The 19623-nt window shown below is 37.5% G+C and overlaps 3 protein-coding genes and 1 non-coding gene across 4 annotated transcripts; 1 reads left to right on the top strand and 3 right to left on the bottom strand.

Annotated features, from left to right (window-relative positions):
- LOC148544348 (serine/threonine-protein phosphatase 7 long form homolog) lies at window positions 1–1387 on the top strand. The gene is made up of 4 exons (XM_088498918.1): window positions 1–692; window positions 767–857; window positions 962–1026; window positions 1099–1387. Exons 1-4 carry the CDS (start codon window positions 1–3, stop codon window positions 1385–1387), a joined length of 1137 nt encoding a protein of 378 aa, XP_088355044.1.
- A 1429-nt stretch (window positions 1388–2816) lies between these two features.
- Window positions 2817–3497, bottom strand: LOC148544347 (uncharacterized). The gene has a single exon (XM_088498917.1). It carries the CDS (start codon window positions 3495–3497, stop codon window positions 2817–2819), a length of 681 nt encoding a protein of 226 aa, XP_088355043.1.
- A 58-nt stretch (window positions 3498–3555) lies between these two features.
- LOC110266819 (uncharacterized) lies at window positions 3556–6155 on the bottom strand. The gene is made up of 3 exons (XM_088498371.1): window positions 5567–6155; window positions 3733–4730; window positions 3556–3636 (listed from the first exon to the last, which is right to left on the bottom strand). Exons 1-3 carry the CDS (start codon window positions 6153–6155, stop codon window positions 3556–3558), a joined length of 1668 nt encoding a protein of 555 aa, XP_088354497.1.
- Window positions 6156–17660: 11505 nt separating this feature from the next.
- LOC148544346 (small nucleolar RNA R71) lies at window positions 17661–17768 on the bottom strand. Its single transcript, XR_015900974.1, has one exon. It is a non-coding gene; the product is annotated as a small nucleolar RNA R71 (small nucleolar RNA).
- Window positions 17769–19623: the final 1855 nt, after the last annotated feature.

The raw sequence follows: 19623 nt of genomic DNA, 5'->3' as shown, positions 1-19623 counted from the left end.
ATGTTGACCTGTGACCATCCACTTTCGCCGGATCGGTACAACGATCGGGTGGAGGACCATTTACGAGTCACTGAATTCTATCATGCATCTCAAATTGGTGTCGTACAAAATCAGAAAGCACTCGTCAATGCTCTAATTGAACGGTGGCACCCAAATACACATACGTTTCACCTTCCAATTGGTGAGTGTGCCGTAACTCTTGAAGATGTGGCTCTAATTCTTGGTCTCCCGACGGATGGTCTTCCAGTTACTGGGATGACAATGAGTAGTTTCTCAGCGTTGGAGGCAGAATGTTTGCTTCAATTTGGCGTGGCACCGCGTAAGTCGGAGTGTCGAGGATGCTGCATAAAACTGACTTGGCTTCGGGAACTAAAAGAAAACATGCAGTTGACTAATGAATTAAGTATACAGAGGTATGTGAAGTGCCATATTATGTTGCTCATCAGGACGATCTTGTTTGGGGATAAATCTGGGGCAGGTGTGCACTGGAAGTTTCTTCCCTTGCTTCGTGATTTTGCCAGTATTGGACATTATAGTTGGGGTCACCTCTACAGGGGGTTGTGCAGGGCATCTCGTTATAACTGTAAGGAAATAGATGGGCCAATAACACTTCTGCTCGGTTGGGCTTGGATCCGACTGCCATATCTATCGCCGCTCCCCAGAGAACTCCACAGTTTTCCACTAGCTAACAGGTAATGTTACGTTACAATCTACCCGTAGCTTCATATTTAAAATTCAGTTTAGCTAATTGAATATATGATATTAGGTGGCGTAATTGGGAGCGTGGTGACCGAAAATATAGATATTTGAATCTAGCTCACTTTAGGAAGGCCTTTGATGAATTGCAGGAAGGCCAGGTGTGTTTTAATTAAAGATTTATGAGATTCAGCATTTTTATGAGACTTTTTTATTGAATTTGATATTCTGGGTTGTATTCATGAGTTTCTTTTATTTTTCACAGTTTCTGTGGGTTGCATATGCTGTGGATCGCGTGGATCCAAACATAATTCCTCCTGAGATCTATATGTAGTCGGTTGTGTGGTCCGCTACTGTTCCGTTGGTGTCATTTGAATGTATCGAGTGGCATGCTACCGATAGGTATAGGCGACAGTTCGGTTTAGTTCAGGGAGTACCTCAGCAGGAGCAGGCTCTGGGCAAGGCGCATGGAGAAGTCCTGACTGGTCCTAAGAATCTTAACTGGGCCACAACACCGAGTCATTCAAATTGGGTTATGCATTGGACAAACAGGTATCACTACGTTCTTTCTGAGCTTCCCATGCCTTCACAACATCCATTGGAAACTTATATGTTCTGGTACCGGTCAAAATATGGAGACCATTTGAACTTGTCGAATCTTGTGGGTCAAGAAAGTGATGAGGATAATTAGGAAATGGGTGAGGGTAATCAGGATGTGGATGAAAGTGGTGAGGGGATGAAAGTGGTGAGGGTATGGATGAGGATAGTCAGGATGTGGATACTGACAATGAGGAACTGGAGCCACAGTCGGTGCCACCTCCTACTTTGAATCCACTTCCACAAGAACAACCTCAGTTCTCAAGCTAGTATGTACCTCAGACACAGTTCTCCCCGTCATTTCCAATGCCTCAACCATATTGGGGTATGTCACAACTTGAACCCGGAGAAGGAGGTTCCTTTAGCCAATTGCTTGAGTTCATGGCTGGAGATGCAGCACCACCACAATATGGCAACCAGCCTGAGTTCTTGGCAGGTAGGTATTCATTGGATGCCAGGCTCCCGTGCCATACCTCATCGGTCGCTTCCGGAGGGTTCGTCTCTGTTGACTCTAGTAGAAGTGTAGGTGGACGCGGAGTTCTTAATAGTCAAAATCCTAACCGTGTTGACATGGGACCACTACAAGAAGATGCTAACCCACTAGAGCAAGAGACTAATGCGTATCTAGTAGATGACCCGGATGACGAGGACGATGATGATGAGGACGAAATAGAGGAATTCGATGAGGATGAGGAATCCCGCAATGATGGTATTATGCTTCATATTTTGCTTTACATGTTTGAATTGGTATTCATTTTGTGTTCATTAGCGGTATCCATGTTGGTTTGACTACCTAATGTCATCATACTTAATTGTTGTTGTTATTTTGTATACAGGCCGGGCACAAACTCCGGATGACAAAGGCAAAGGTTACAATCTGAGGATTGATCCACCACGTCGTAGCGCTAACCGCTACACGCCATCTGTGTTAAAAAAGGCCGCAAAAAAATGCAAGAACTTCGTGAATGACATAAAGTGGACAATGAGAAAGTAGTTGTGGTGTATACTCTTATTGATGCTTTAGAAAATGTGGATAATGTTTACAGTTCGTTGCATGTGTTGTTCATAACGTATGCAGGACTTGTTCTATTTAGGGTTTAGGGTTATTATGTATTAATAATGATCTGGACAATGGTTTGTATAGAGTATTCATGTATTATTAATTTGGACTGTGGACTATGTATTAGCAGATGGTTTGTTTAGAGAATTTATGTATTAATAATTTGGACTATGGACTATGTATTAGTAGATGGTTTGTTTAGAGAATTTATGTATTAATAATTTGGACTATGGACTATCTATTAGTAGATGGTTTGTTTAGAGAATTTATGTATATGTGAACTTATTGCAGCGATTAAATATGTGGATTATGTAGTACTTCATATCATACTATAAAATGCTACAGATGGAGAGTAATGCTACAGCAACAGGTTACATATATCATACTTGCTTAACTCAAATGGACAACTAATGACAAACCAAATATTGCCACATATATAATGTCATCTCAAAATAAGAGTCTACTACTGATCTCTGTTGGCATTTGCACCACGCTGCTGATGGCATCTGCCACGACTGTGTCCCTTAGCTCCACATATCGTACATCGCCTAGGCCGACGTAGCATTCGCGTGTCCATCTCATTCAAGAAGCGCGTCATTTTTGGCCGACCTTTCCCAACGCGTCTCAGGTACGGATTTGGGATGAACCGAGGTCCGTTATAAGCAGGCCATGTAGTGGGGTTACCAAGTGGCCTAAACCTTGCTCGGTACACCCGTCGAACTTGGTCCATCTTATACACATCATGAACATACACTTGCCAATCCAGTCGCTGGTTGGCACAACATGCAAAGACATGTCGACAGGGGATCCAGTCCACCTGAAACTCACCACAGTCACATCGAAGGCTACGTAGGTCCACCGTAAACTCCAGTCCACTCGGCATCTCACGCACCTCAAAGACCTCATTCTGCCGATCAAAGCAACTAACCTGAATGTTTCCTGATGCAAGTTGGTTTGCATGCAACTTTGAGGTCACGACATCAGAAAACACATGGCCAGCATTAATCCGGGCTTCCGCCTCCGCTCTTTTTCGGGTAAACAACTCGTTTAGCCTGTAGAATGTTGCCTTCACAAGGGCAGTTACGGGGAGATTGCGTGCGCCCTTCAAAACTGAATTGATGCATTCCACTAGATTTGTCGTCATATGACCCCATCGATATCCACCATCAAATGCCAACGCGTACTGTTTCCGGGGATTCGGTTTAACCAGTCAGTGTATGCCTCTCCCCGTTCTCGTAAACGTTGGTAACGCACCTCGTACTCCCGCACCGTCCTCGAATATCCTGCGGGATATAAAGAAGTATTTAAAACAATAGAGGTGAAGACACGAATTGAATGGAAATTTGATACTAAATTAGTTAACTATTATGAGTGTTACCTATGTTGACGACCAGTTTCTGTAAGTACGGCGCCTTGAATTTTCTCAGAAAATTCGACTCTATATGCCTGATGCAAAACATATGAAAGGCTCTCGGAGGTGACCAAGCACTGTTACTCCTTTCCACAACCGCATTTATGGATTCGTGACGGTCGGATATCAGTCCCACACCATCCCGAGTGACAACATGCTGACGAAGGTTACTCAGAAAAAAGTGCCACGCATCTGAAGTCTCTCCCTCCACAATTGCAAACGCAATTGGGACGATGTTGTTGTTACCATCCTGTGACACCGCCACTAGTAGACAACCCTTGTACTTTCCGTATAAGTGAGTCCCATCCACCTGGACAACTGGCTTACAATGTCTGAAAGCTCTAATGCAGGGGTAGTAACTCCAAAAGACACGATGCAATACCCGAATATCAGTCACCAAGTCGTCACCTTGGTATGCAGGCATAGTCTCAAAATGAAAAACAGCTGACGGCTCCTTGTGACACATGGCTTCAAACCATATAGGCAACGCTTCGTACGATGCCTCCCAACCTCCGAATATTTTTTCAACCGCCTTTTGCTTAGCCAACCAAGCTTTCCGATAACTAACAGTGTAGTTGAACTTCGATTGCGCCTCTGTTATAACTGATTTTACCTTTAAGGCGGGGTCAGCCTCAACCAACGGCTTAATTATTTCTGCAATCGTGGTCGAATCCAGCTTTGAATGATCCTGAGAAATTGTGGCTCTGGTACATGTGTGACTGCCATTATACCTCCTTATAACCCAACAGTACTTCCGGCTGATCATGCTAACCCGGATAAGCCAATCACACCCTGACCCATACTGTGTACACTTCGCATAAAATGTCAACGGCTCAGACTCATACACCCGGATCCGGTAATCTACGCTTCTTCGTATAGTATACTCTTTTATCGCTTTAATAACAGCTTCCATGGAATTGAATTCTATCCCAACGGCAAATTCACCATCTGCAAGAAAAGAAATTTCTGCCACCCGAACAGCCATGCAATCAAATTAGAAAACACAAATATTTAAACATTCGAATAAATAGGTAACACGAATTTTTACTGCATCAATTATAATAAAACCCTACAAACTATTTATATTTATATAATTCCCTAACAAAAACTTATTTGTATTCAACTAATCTACTAACAGATAGTAATTTTAATTTAACTAATTTACTAGTTATAATTACTTAATTTACTAATAAATTCCTATTTATCCTGACTTAATTTTAATTTAACTGTATTTAACCAATTAAACAAATTTTAATTTAACTCACTTACTCATATTGAGTTATTAACTTCCAACGTAACCAATTTTAACTAAACTAATTTACTCGTTATATTCACTTAATCTACCAATAAATTCCTATTTAAATTGACTTAATTTTAATTTATCTAAATTTAACCAATTTAACAATTTTTAATCTAAGTAACTTACTTATATTGACTTAACTTAATAACTTCCAACTTAACAAATTTTAATTACACTAATTTGCTACTTATATATTTACTCAATGTACCAATAAATTCCTCTTTATACTGACTTAATTATAATTTAACTACATTTAACCAACTTAACGATTTTTAAGTTAACTAATTTAAGTATATTTACTTAATAAAATTCAATTTAACCAATTTCAATTTTATTGATCTACTAATAAATTCCAAGCTATAATTATTTAATCTACTAATATAACTAATAAATATTAACTGATCGAGTATATTTTCAAACCTAACTTAGCTACTTGGTCCAGCTATCAACATAAATTAATAAAAAATTCTAATCTTTCGTATAAATACGGAGAATTACGTACCTGTATTGTTATAATCCGGAAACTCCGGAACATGCATGGCTTCCAAATCCAATACTCGCATGAATGATGGTTCCTCAAACGGGACATCGTTTGCCAGTGCAGTTGCCACATCAGACACATCCGGAGCCATAGCTCCGTCACCTTGAACCTCATCTCCATCTAGACCAACAACTTCGTAGTTGCTTTCGAACTCTTCTTCACTGTCACTATTGTAATCCTCCCGTAGAATATTCCGATCGGCCTCAGATTGCTCAAACTCAACATACAACTCGATGAACGAGAGTTGACTCCGATTTTCAATATACATGGAAAACATGTCTTGCATGCTCGCTTCGTCCGTTACATATTTGGTTTGAAACTGGACGAATACACCAAACACTTGTATAGGATTTCTGTATAGAATACATGATATCCTTCTTGCCCTCTCAGACTGAATTTTTTCACAGATCACACCTTTGAGCTCTTCAAATGAGATTGAAAAAGGAATTACCAAATCTAACGGATTTTCACAAACAAATGTTACTCCTTCAAATGTTTGTAACAAAATCTGACCAAAATAATACACCTTCAATAACACTCTATCACTCATTTCTCACAATCACATTAACAAACTCATAAATTTGAGTTCTGATTTTTTGGCTCCTTTACTAAACAAGTGAATAAACAGAGAAACTAAAACCAGGAGGACCGTTGGAGAAGGAGACGAAGAAGATGAGAGAGTTATTGCTCTGATCCACTTTTCAGCAACTTTTATATAAAGTGCCAACCAAATCGGACCATGCGATTACCTTTCATGGATTCAAAAAAATAATAAACAATTGCATGTCGGACCCTCCGATTTCCATAACACATCACAAAAAAAAAAAAAAAAAAACCACACTTCTAGCAAAACGGATGGTACGATTTGCATCATGCATAATTTCACCAACGCTTCCTCCTCAAATTGGACCAACCGATTTGCACTTTAAAAAAGATGCTCAAACAACTCGCACCATCCGAGTTGTTCAACCTGACATTAACAAAAAAGCTGCCCCACATATCTGTATTGCGCTTCCATGACTCCATATCCGGATATAACACACACAAAGCCTCCATATCAATAAAATTGAGCCTAGTTAATACGGTTAATAATAGTAAAATTTTTTAATAAATTATATATTTTATTTATAAAAAAATCAATCAATATAATCTAAATATTTTGGAAATTAATTAATTATTTAATTATATGAATATAAAAATTTAAATATATAAAATATTTAATTATATATTCGGTTGATTTTTTAGTTTTATTAAATTTGTAATTATATTTTTATATTATCTTTTTAATTAAATTTTTATACTATTTTTAATTTTGTAATTATATTATTTTTATATTAAAATATTAAAATTAATAAAATATTTTTTCGAAAAAAATGTGGTCAAAGATATACTATGGGTACCTTAGTTTGCGAAAAAATATTTTGTTAATTCTAATATTTTTTACATTGACAACGATCTAATTGCAATATTAAAAGTAATATAAAGACCTAATTGAAAAAAAATCTAATTATAAATTTGATAAAACTATAAAGACCAATAAAATAATTAGATTTATGTAAAATTGATGAGCGAACAAAATGATAATGGCCACATTTTTGTGCAAGTATTTGGATCATTTTTTCCGAATACATCTATTTAAAAAAAAATCAATCAAAAAATTAAATTAGAAAATGAAATATACTCAATTACAAATTTTAATTATAAAAAAATCAATTAAGAGATAATAACTAATATATAATAGAAACCAAATTATCAATATAAATATTTGAATAGAAAAAAATAAATTTAAAACTTCGTAATATGATAAATTTTGATTTTAAGTTTTTAAGTTAGTTCCTTTTTATATTATTCATTTAAAAAAAATCAATCATTATTAATAGATATATAATAAAAAATAATTAAAAAAATTAAAATATAATGCAATTAAATTAGGTTTACTCAATTTGTTGGTTTGAAATTTAATTACAGAAATTTAAATATAATAAAAAATAATAAGATTTTTTTTTATAAACTTTAAATTTTTTTCATAACTTTAAATTAATGTCGTAGTTTTTTATTTTTTATTTTTTATTTGGTTTCTCATTTTTATTAATTGCATAGCTTTTTTGTTTATCTCTTTTTTTTTCTTTGTGTATTTATGTTTTTCTTTTTTTTGTCTCTTATAATTTAGCTTTTTCTATTTTTTGTTTACATTGTCGAAGAGCCACAAAATTTTTTTTTTGGAAATTTGTGGAAATTATGGCCTACTTGCTTTAATGTAATTCATACAAGTATATTTTTAAAATGATTTTTATTATAATCAACTATGTTATATGTCAACCTCTTATTTGTACATCAATCTTTGGCCATCTTTAATCACTACTATCTTGGTCATTAGAAAACTCCCCATTATTATTATATGTATTTATAAAGTATTTGATAAAAAAGTGAGGCTCACTCCAATTAGATTATGCAGGTGGTGGGTAAAGTTTTGAAGAAGTCTTACTTTAGAAGTTTCACATCGGTCACGTACTTAGTGAGCAGTAGAAATGAGCTTATATAAAGCTTATAACATGAAGAATGAACGAGAGAATCAAGGGCATGAGGGCTCACTCTTGTGCGAGTCTGGGTTGCCGATGTATCCATGATTCATCCTGGTTTTTGCTACAGTTTGTGAGTGGCGGTTCGCATCGAACTATTTGGTTTTAACCGGGTTTGACCAGTTCAATTTCAATAGCATAAACGGTTGTTTCTTTATTAGCTTGGTCTAGAAGGATGAGCAAAAAGTCAAGCAAAGAAAGTAAATCGAGAAAACCGTTCGAGAAACAGTTGAAGAAATATTTTTTGATGAAAACCAGAAAACAGTGAAAACGATCATGAGAGTTGTTTAGATAATTAACTAAAGGTGTGTTTGCTTTTGCGATCCATGGGTGAAAAGTATATTTAAATTTTTTTGAATGCTTTAATTTTTGGTTTGGCTATTTTTTTTTTATAAACCTAGTTTCTTTTGCGTTTCGCTAATTAGTTTATGTATTTTTTTTATTTTCTTTTACTAAATTTATTGTTCATACATGTTATTATTTTATTTATGAAATTTTAATTATTTTTTATGAGCTCTTTTTTTATTTATTATTTTTATTTTTTATTAATTTTTTGTTTGACATTGTACATTTTATAATTATGATTCATGTGTATTATATTTATTATTATCTTTTTATAATATAATTATTGATACCATTAGGTAGAGTAAATTAAAAAAAAAATTATAACATACTTAAAAAAAAATATTAAGAGTACTAAAAAAAATTATATAAAAACATACTAGAAAAAAGTATAAAAAAAATTAAATATGCTTACAAAAATAATATTATAATTTAATAGTATGTCTTTTCTAGTAATTATTTATCAAAAGGTGATTTTAACTAATATTATCCAAATAATATTTATTTTATTAAAATCAATTTTAGTATAGAGTACTAGGAGTGGCAAACGGGCCAAAATCCGTCGGCGCGGCTCGTGTAACCCGCCAAAAAGGCAGGTTGGGCTGAAAATTTGAGACTGCCAACCTTAAAAAACCCACCTAACCCGCACTGCCTAATTCATGGGCTTCGGTAGGGCGGGGCGGGCTTCCCTACTGGGCCAGACTTTTTTTTGGTAGGGTCTTTTTTACAAATTTTTATGATGTTATTGATCTACAAGAAGATGAAGATGATAATTGAAGATGTTCTAAGTTATATTTTGAATTATGTTTTATATTTGATTGATTATAAACTTGAAGATGTTTAATTATAAGTTTTGGAAATGTTTGTTTTGCTTTGGACAATGTTGGTTTTATTATTTTATTTCAAAAAACTTGGTTTATAATTATGTTTATTATATATTTATAATTATAAAGACTTTAATGTTTGTGAATTTAGAAACTATAATTTTTTATGTCTTTAGAAATTATAAATTTATTGAAATGGTTGGAAAATTATATATATATTGTTTAATATTTAATGGTTTATAAAAAAAATTGGCGGGTTTGGTGGCCAGTCCACCATTAGGCGGGGCGGCGGAGAAATTCAAGACAGCCTCATTAGGCGGGACGGAGCGGGCCAGCCTGCCAGAAGGCGGGGCGGGGTGGTCTTCCCCTTTTGCCACCCCTAAGAGTTACCAAACATAAACTATGTTGACACAAACTCACTTCTACCCAAAATCAATTTTATAAAATCACTTTTATTTAAACTTATAAGTGTGGCGGGCGATGTGTACAAGGCCCAGGAACAAATTCACCATCGTATGGCTGACCAACAATTACTAGTGATTCTAGCTTCATGCAGTGGGATTGCAGCCTACAATCCAAACCGAGGATGAATTTTTGGAGTTAGCTCACCTTCGCGGGATCGCGATCCTTTGTCCCAGCCATTGTAGAACGTGTGTCGCCCAGGGCATAAGGGGCATGATGACTTGACGTTATCCTTACCTTCCTTCGGCTTATTACCGGCAGTCTGCTCAGAGTTCCAAACTTCATGTTGGCAACTAAGCACGAAAGTTGCGCTTGTTGCGGGACTTAACCCAACACCTTACGGCACGAGCTGACGACAGCCATGCACTACCTGTGTCCGCGTTCCCAAAGGCACCCATCTCTTTCAAGAGGATTCGCGGCATGTCAATCCCTGCTAGGGTTCTTTGCTTTGCATTGAATTAAACCACATGCTCTACCGATTGTGCGGGCCCCCGTCTCCTTTGAGTTTCTTTCTTGCGAACGTACTCCCCAAGTAGGATACTTAACGCATTAGCTACAGTATTGCACGGGTTGATACGGGCAGCACCTAGTATCCATCGTTTACGGCTAGGACTATTGGGGTATCTAATCCCATTCGCTCCCCTAACTTTTGTCTCTCAGTGTCAGTGTCGACCCAACAGAGTGCTTTCGCCGTTGGTGTTCTTTCCGATCTCTACGCATTTCACAGCTCCACCAGAAATTTTCTCTGCCCCTACCGTACTCCAGCTTGGTAGTTTCCATCGCCTGTCCAGGGTTGAGCTCTAGGATTTAACAGCAAACTTAAAAAGCCACCTACAAATACTTTACGCCCAATTATTCCAGATAACGCTTGCATCCTCTGTCTTACCGCGGCTGCTGGCACAGAGTTAGCCAATGCTTATTCCCTGGATACTGTAATTGCCTCTTCTTCGAAAAAAGAAGTTTACGACCCATAGGCCTTCTACCTCCATGCAGCATTGCTCCGTTAGGCTTTCGTCCATTGCGAAAAATTCTCCACTGCTGCCTCCCGTAAGAGTCTGGGCTATGTCTCAGTGTGCCTGATCATCCTCTCGGACCAACTACTGATCATCGCCTTAGTAAGCTATTGCCTCACCAACTAGTTAATCAGACGCGAGCCCCTCCTTGGACAGATTCCTCCATTTGCTCCTTAGCCTATGGGGAATTAGCAGTCATTTCCAACTGTTGTTTCCCTTCTAAGGGCAGGTTCTTACGCGTTACTCACCCGTTCATCACTGGAAACTTCACTTTTCGTCCGACTTGCATGTGTAAGGCATGCCACCAGCGTTCATCTTGAGCCAGGATCGAACTCCCCATGAGATTCCCAGTTGCATTACTTATAGCTTTCTTGCTCGTAGACAAAGCTGAGATATAATTAGAGGGCATGTATGGTTGGGTTCGATTTGTATATTTAGTGGAATTTGACATATTTTAACCAAATTTTTTGCGAGGGCTTGGCGTGCACTTGTATGGTCCGGAGAAGCTTATTTGTCTTATAGTTTAGGTGCTTTATCTGTTTTTGGATTTATTGCTTGTTGCTTTGTCTGGTTTAATAATACCGCTTATCCGAGTGAATTTTACGGGCCCACTGGTCCAGAAGTACAACCTCAAGCTCAAGCATTTAATTTTCTAGTTAGAGACCAACGTCTTGGGGTTAATGTAGGATCCGTGATAAACCACTATTTTATGGTTTATCTTATACTTAATTGAGTGGTTTTTATCAACTCTTTACCCATTTATTCATACTAATCGCATGCTTTATGTTTTCCTTCCTGATTTTGTGCTATGATTGAAAACATGCTTCTTTGGCCTTATATTTGCTAATATTAATTCTCTCTTATCACCATTAGATGCCTTGATATGTGTGTTAAGTGATTTCAGAGATTACAGGGCAGGAATGGCTCAGAGGATGGAAAGGAAGCATGCAAAAATGGAAGGAATACAAGAAGTTGAAGGAACTGCAAAGCTGTCAGCCTGACCCTCTCGCACTAAAACGGCCATAACTTGAGCTATAGAGGTCCAAACGACGCAGTTCCAGTTGAATTGGAAAGCTAACGTTAGGGGCTTCGATTTGATATATAATATGCCGTAGTTGCCCTGAAGCTAGGCAACGCGACCGCGTGCTCCATGCGGACGCGTCGCAGTGACGGAAATTCAGCATGTTTGAATTCGCAACCAGCGAATTCTGGGTTGTTTCTGACCTGATTCTCGGCCCAGAAAATACAGATTAGAGGCTATAAAGTGGGGAAATGCATCCATTCATAAATAAGCATTCATAATTCACAATTTTAGGAGTAGATGTAGTTTTTAGAGAGAGAGGTTCTCTCATCTCTCTTAGGATTAGGATTAGGATTTAGGATTTCTCTTAGTTTTAGGAGTGACTCTCAATCCCAGGTTCAATGTTCTTTTACTTTATATTTATCTCTTACTTTCAGATACTTTAATGCTTATATTAGTTATGTTGCCTATTTGGCTTATGCTACATTCATGTTATGATTTTCTTAATTAATATTATTTGAGATATTTCAGATTTAGGATTGCTTTGCTTTATTTATATTGACGCTTTTAATTTAATTTAGAATTTTCCCTCTTGGCTTTGGTTGAGTCATTGGAGACACTTGAGTTATCAAACTCATTGTTGATTGAAAATTGGAATTCTTCAAGAATTAATTCGAGTTCCAATAACTCTAACTTTTCTCAAGGAAAGACTAGGATCTGAGGAATAAAAATTAATTCATCCACTTAACTTACCTTCATAGTTAGAGGTTAACAAAGTGGGAGAAGAATCTAATTCTCATTACAATTAATAAGGATAACCAGGATAGGACTTCCAGTTATAATACCTTACCAAGAGTTTATTTTATTATTATTATTTTATTTTTCTTATTATTCAACATACTGCTTCCTTACTTTCTAAAACCCCTAATTTACAAGACTCATAACCAATAATAAGAACATACCTCCCTGCAATTCCTTGAGAAGACGACCCGAGGTTTAAATACTCGGTTATCAATTTTAAAAGGGGTTTGTTACTTGTGACAACCAAAACGTTTGTACGAAGGGATTTCTGTTGGTTTAGAGACTATATCTACAACGCGACTGTTTTTATAAAATTCTTTATTGGCAAAAATCCTAACGTCAAAATGGCGCCGTTGCCGGGGAATTGCAAACGTGTGCCTTATTATTGGTTATTGTAAATATTTGCTTTTTGCTTGTTTATTTGTTTTTATTTTTGTTTTTATTTTTGCTTTTTTCATAAATTAAGAGGTTATTGGTTTTTATTTAATTATTAAAAATTTTTCAAAAAAATTTTTCTTGGTATTCATCTTGATCTTCAAGTTGTTCTTCGTGTTCATCTTGACCTTCAAGTTGTTCTTAATTGTTTTCTTCATTTTGATCTAAAAATTTTTAAGTTTGGTGTCATTTTATTGTTTTTCTCTTTTCTTATTAAATTCAAAAATTCAAAATTTAAAAATCAAATTTCAAATCTCAAATTTCAAAATTCAAATTTCAAAAAAATTTTAAAATTCAAATCTCAAAATTTCAAATTTCAATTTTCAAAATTCAAATTTAAAAAATTTAAAATTCAAAATTCAAAATTTAAAATTTAAAATTTTAAATTTTAAAAATCAAACCTTTTCAAAATCATATCTTTTTCAAAATCTTATCTTATCTTATTTCAAAAATCAAATTTCAAAATTCAAATTTCAAAACTTCAAATTTCGGATTTCAAAATTTGATTTTCAAATTCAAAAAATTTAAATAACCTTTTAATTTCAATTTGTTTTTATTTTTGTTTTTAATTTTTATTTGCTACTATGAACTCTCACCCCCATCGCTATGAGTCTGGTTACAATTATGTTGCAGGAAGAAAAAATTATAATGAGAACAGGCATCAAGGTTGGAACAATCAAAGATGGGAGGAGCCACAAGGATTTGATCAACCCTCATGGCAACAACCACCTCCAATGGACTATCAACAACCACCACCATATGCCTATAAACCCTCTTCTCAACATGACTTTGGACCACCATACTCACAAGCCCCTTTTCACCATTCACCTTCATATGATCCTAACCCTCATCCACCATACCAACCACCTTATGAGCCAAATGAACCATACACAGAACCACCACCTTTCCAACACAACTACTCTCATGAACCACCACCTCAATATTCACCATCTCCATATCATTATCAAGATGAACCACCTTCCTATTATGAATCCTCTCTCCCAACCAATGAATCCTCATATCCACCCCAACCTCCAATGGATGACAGACTTCGTGTTATTCTTCAAAGGCAAGAAAGGATGAATAAGAGTGTGCTAAATTTCGCGGCCGCCTTAGGCGAGTTCGTAAATATGATAGCTTCCCAATATCTGAGCACTCAAAGAACTCCCATGGCTACATGCGGAGAATCAAAAGAAGAGCAAAGCATGAAGAAGACACTAGAAACTTCGGAGGACAATGAGGAACATGGCTTTGTATTGGAACAAGTGGAGCAAGCCATAATAGTTGCAGAGGAAGAAGTGGTTGAAGACTTAGGAGATGCTGAACCTCCATGGGAAAGTCAAGACATAGAGCCTCCTTCCAAGACAGTTGCATTTGATGTTGAGGAGGGTGTACAACCTCCAAGGCATGTCATAGTTAAGGAATTGGAAGAGGTCAATCAAGAGATGGAGATTCAAGAAGAAGAAGCACAACCTTCCATGCCCTTGGTAAGTAATGAAGAAGAGATTGAATTGGAAGAAAGCTACCAAGAGGAAGAGGTTGAAATTAAAGAAGTTTGCAAAGAGGTGGAAATTGTCAAAGAGCATAAGGGAGTGGAGCCTGAAATCACCTTGCCGAAGTTATTAGAGACCCCTCCCCCTAAGTTGCCATCATCCTTCACAACATTCAAGTGGGTAAAATTCATATCCCTTAGTTTTCTAATTCCGCTTGAATATGGGCTACTGGAGACGGATGGTCAACTTAGAGCTCTTTGTGGCATTAAGAGTAAGAGTAAGATGGCCAGTGGTAAGAATTGTCCTGCAAGGTTCATTATGGTTGGAAGCTTTAAGTTTAAACGCAAAGGTTGGTATAAAGCTCAACTGAATGGGTCTAGGAAGCTGTTTGGATGTCTCAGTGAGAATTCCGACTGTCCACCACCCAAGTGAAAAAATGATGATCAACAAGAAGATGGGTGCAAAGGCAAGGTCTGGGACCCCGGAATTCAATCTAGAAATCAGCACTCTTGGGGCCTTGTCACTTGCTTTAACTTACTTGAAGGCTTTATGCGCCTAGTTTGGGATCCCGGAGGCCATTAGAATTACAAACATTGGTGGAGATTCCTGGATGAATACAAGCACAAGCCACCATAACAGGGAGCTCACCAAATGTCCAACTTAAGGACTTTAACTAAAAGTGCTAGGTGGGAGACAACCCACCACGGTATGATCGTTCCTTTTCAACTTTAATTTTAATTTTATTTCGTTTTGTTTGTTTTTGAGTTTTATTTTATTTCATTGAACCTGGAATAATTCATAACATCTGCATACTGCATTCTGCATTCAGATTTAAAAAAAAAAGCACGTACGTGACGCGGCAGCGTCGCTGACGCGTCCGCGTCACTAGTGCGTTGGGAAGAAAAGAATTGAACAGAGATTCATGCGAGAGCGTGGCTGGAGGCGCGCTGATAAACCACTATTTTATAGTTTATATTGTGTTTAATTGTGTGGTTTTGTCAAGATCCTTACCCACTTCTTCATCAATTTCGCATGCATTTAGATTTCCTTCCCAAATTCAGTACATATTTGAAAATTGCTTCCTAGAGACTTTAATTATTTAGTTTTAATTCTCCTTTATTCCATTCGATGCCGTGATCTGTGTGTCAAGTGTTTCAGGCTTTATAGGGCATGAATGAGATGGAGATTGGAGAGGAAGCTAGCAAAAATGGAAGGAACACAAGAATTTGAGGAGATAACTAGCGAGAAGTGGCGTGGTCGCATGGCTCACGCGACCGCGCGAAGGAGCGCAAATCGCAGTGACGCGGTCGCATGGCTTGCGCGGCCGCACGGATTGGAAAGCGCAAGCGACGCGGTAACATGGACGACGCGAACGCGTGGAGAGGAAAAAGCGCAAGCGACGCGTCCGCATGGATGACGCAATCGCGTGACGTGCGCGATCTGCATAATCTGTAGAATTCGATGGGGCGATTTTGGACCTTATTTCGGCCCAGTTTTCGGCCTGGAACAGCAGACTAGAGTTAGAGAATATGCAGAAACAACACACACATTCATTCAGTAGTTTTGAGATCTAGTTTTTCACTCTCTTAGGTTTTTCTCTCTAGTTTTTAGAATTTTGATTTTCAATTGGTCTTAGCATTGGAACATTGAGAAGAGTTATTTCCTCATCAAGACTTCATCATTCTAGTTTGTTCTCTTAACTTGGTTTTATTCTTCCATGTTCTTTGTTATGTTCAATTTTGTCATTCAGATACTTTTATGATTATTTAATGCAAGGATTATTTCTTTTTAATTCAATTTCAATTCCAATAATCATGTCTTCTTTTAATTCCCTTTCATGTGCTATGGATTCTTTATTTACAATGCGTGAGTAGTTTCATTACTTGATGGAGAGTTGATTAAAAGGAACTCTTGAGTTGGAAGGATTGAAGGAAAAATTTGTAGTTGGGTTAAATGTTGGATTGCTATCCTGTCACCAACGCCAATCCCCTTGAACTAAGTGGGTTGTAACTCGTGAACAGATCTGGCATTCCAACTTGTTTGACTTTCCCTTACCTAGTAAAGGATAACCAAACAGAGTAACCGTTAACTATAAATCAATCTTAAAAATCACTCCATCAATGATAGAGATTCTAACTAATCAATTCCCAGTCAAGGCTTTTATTTATATTATTTAAAATTCCTCAATTTAAATTCCAATTTACTTAGCTCAACTTCTTGGAACATCTGATTAACAAAACAGCACACTTTTCTGCAACTCGTTGGGAGACGACCTGGGACTTAAAACTCCCAGTAATTTTAATTTAAACTCTCTGTGACATATTTCTAAATTGATAGGCAGATTTTCGGTGAGTTAAGAACTATACTTTCAACATAACCATTTTAATAAATTTTTAATTCACCAGTTTCTGCTTCCCATCAATTTTTGGCGCCGTTGCCGGGGAGTTGCAATAGAGTGCTAATTTTATTAATTAGAATTTATTTATTTGCATTTTATTTAATTTTACTACTATGAGCTGCATGTTTCTTCTGTCAAATGACACGTTCACTTCCTGATCCACGCTTGCTAATATTCGATCCTGAAATTGAAAGAACAATTTCACGAATAAGGCGAGAACAGCGTAGGTTAGCCCGCTCTGAGGGCGGATCTGAAAGTAAATCTGAGGAAGAAACCAGCCCCCGTTCTACTGATTCGGTTGTTTTACGTGCAGAAAACATGGCAGCTAGAAGAGTTACCATTCAGGAGGAAGGAGCTCCTGATTTTACAATGCAACCGTTTCAAGCGCATCATCCAGCGGTAGCTACGGATTTTGAAATAAAGACCGCACTGTTAAATTTGATGCCCAAGTTTCATGGCCTACCTGCTCAAGAGCCTATCAAGCACTTGAGAGATTTTCAGGCAGCCTGTTCTACTGTCAGGCGTGATGGCACTGATGAAACTTCAATTCTGCTGAAAGCTTTTCTGTTCTCTCTTGAGGGAAAAGCAAGAGAGTGGTACTACACTCAACCTATAGCAAATGTATCCAACTGGGATACACTCAGAAAGGAGTTTCTGGAGAAATTCTTTCCATCTAAAGTTACTGATAAACTGAGGAAGGATATCTCTACAATTGTTCAGGATGACAATGAGACTCTCTTTGAATATTGGGAGCGCTTCAATAATCTTCTGGAAGCATGCCCCCACCACATGATTGACAAGATCGTACTACTCAGCTATATCACACAAGGTATGAGGCCCCAAGATAAGACCACATTGGAAAGTGCCAGCAATGGGTCTATGAAGAAGTACAAGACCACTGATGAAGCTTGGCAATTGATCAGTGATTTAGCTGAATCTACTCGGAACCACAGACAGAAGCAAGGCCGTTCAAAAGCCGTTGCAGAAGTATCTTCTGGCATAGAGACTGCTGCTCTAAATCAAAGCATCTGTGAGATGACCAACCTGCTGAAGCAAATGCAGTTGAATCAACAAGCTCAGCAAACTCAACCGCAGCAAAACCAACAACTAGTTCCACAAAGAATTTGCGAAATTTGTGCTGATTACAGCTATTACACTGATGAATGCTCGCAGCTCCAACAAGAAGACAACATGGTGGAATCCACTCACAACTTCTATGACCGCCCCAACCAAGGGTACAATCAAAGTGGAAATAATAACCATGGATGGCAGGACAATTCAAACCAGAATTGGAGGGACAACAATAATAGGGGAGGCAGAGATAATCAGGGAAATCAGAGATGGAATAATAACAACAACAGGCAGCAAAATCAACCTTATCGAGCACCTCACCTGAGGCAAAACCAAGGACCACCGAACAATCAGCAGCAAACCTCTCAATTTACTCATTCCTCTGTATCTTCTAGTGAAGATTTATTACAAGGTTTTGAGAAAAGACAACTGGCCATGGAAAGTACCATCGTGAACACTATTAACGCCAGTCTGAATGGTCTCGCCTCTACTTTGCAAGCTTTTATGACACAGCTTGGTTCAGCACAAAATTCCAGTAACCAACCTTCAAGCACCACTGGAATCCCCTTTCAACCATTACCCAATCCAAAGGGAGGCATTAATGCCATCACCCTGAGGTCCGGAACCACACTGCAGGAGAGGAATAAGGAGGAACCAAGCTCACCAGAATACGCCTCAGCTGAAGAGGTAGTAGAAATCGAAGATGTTGAAGAGGAAGAGGATATACAGGACATAGCTGAAGAAGAGATAGCTCAACCACAGGAAGAAGCACCAAAAGGCGCAGGCACCACGGAACCCACTGTTCCCGTTCCATTTCCACAGCTTGCAAGGAAGCCTAGGAAGCAGCAGGAACCTGATCCTAAAATGGTAGAAATATTCAAAAAGGTTGAGGTGACTGTTCCCCTTTTTGATGTTATTCAGCAGGTACCTAAATATGCAAAGTTTCTAAAAGACTTATGTATCCATAAAGACAAGATTAATGAATTAGAAACTATTCCTTTAGGTAGCTCTATATCTGCTTTAATGGGAGGATTACCTGAAAAATATAGTGATCCAGGTCCTTGCATAGTTAGTTGTACTATTGGTGGTGTAGTAATTTATGATTGCATGTGTGATTTAGGAGCATGTGTCAGTATAATGCCTTTGTCTATATATGATGTTTTAAGGCTCCCTCCCTTAAAAAGGTCGGCAGCTCGTTTTGTGTTAGCAGATAAAAGCATTATTACAGTGGCTGGAGTTGCTGAAGATGTTTTGGTGAACATTAAAGGGCTCACATTTCCCACTGATTTTTATATCTTGGAAATGCCCCATAATGATTCAGATAAACCATCATCAATCCTACTTGGAAGACCATTCCTGAAAACATCAAAATTCAAATTGGATGCTTTTTCAGGAACTTACTCCTTTGAAATAGATGGCCGCATAGTAATCTTCAATCTGAATGGAGTCATTGACAACCCCCCAGAAGATCGTTCTATCTTTCAGTGTGATGTCATAGACGAAAGTGTGGCTGAAGTTCAAAAAGAAGAGTTTGAAGAGAGGCACACTGGACAAGGTCCAAGTGTGGGGACCCTCTTAA

The sequence above is a fragment of the Arachis ipaensis genome, chromosome B9 (assembly GCF_059453495.1).
Source record: "Arachis ipaensis isolate K30076 ecotype BB chromosome B9, ASM5945349v1, whole genome shotgun sequence".
Classification (NCBI taxonomy): Eukaryota; Viridiplantae; Streptophyta; class Magnoliopsida; order Fabales; family Fabaceae; genus Arachis; species Arachis ipaensis.
The sequence above is the reverse complement of the archived record's forward strand: the minus strand, read 5'-3'. Positions and strand labels throughout refer to the sequence as shown.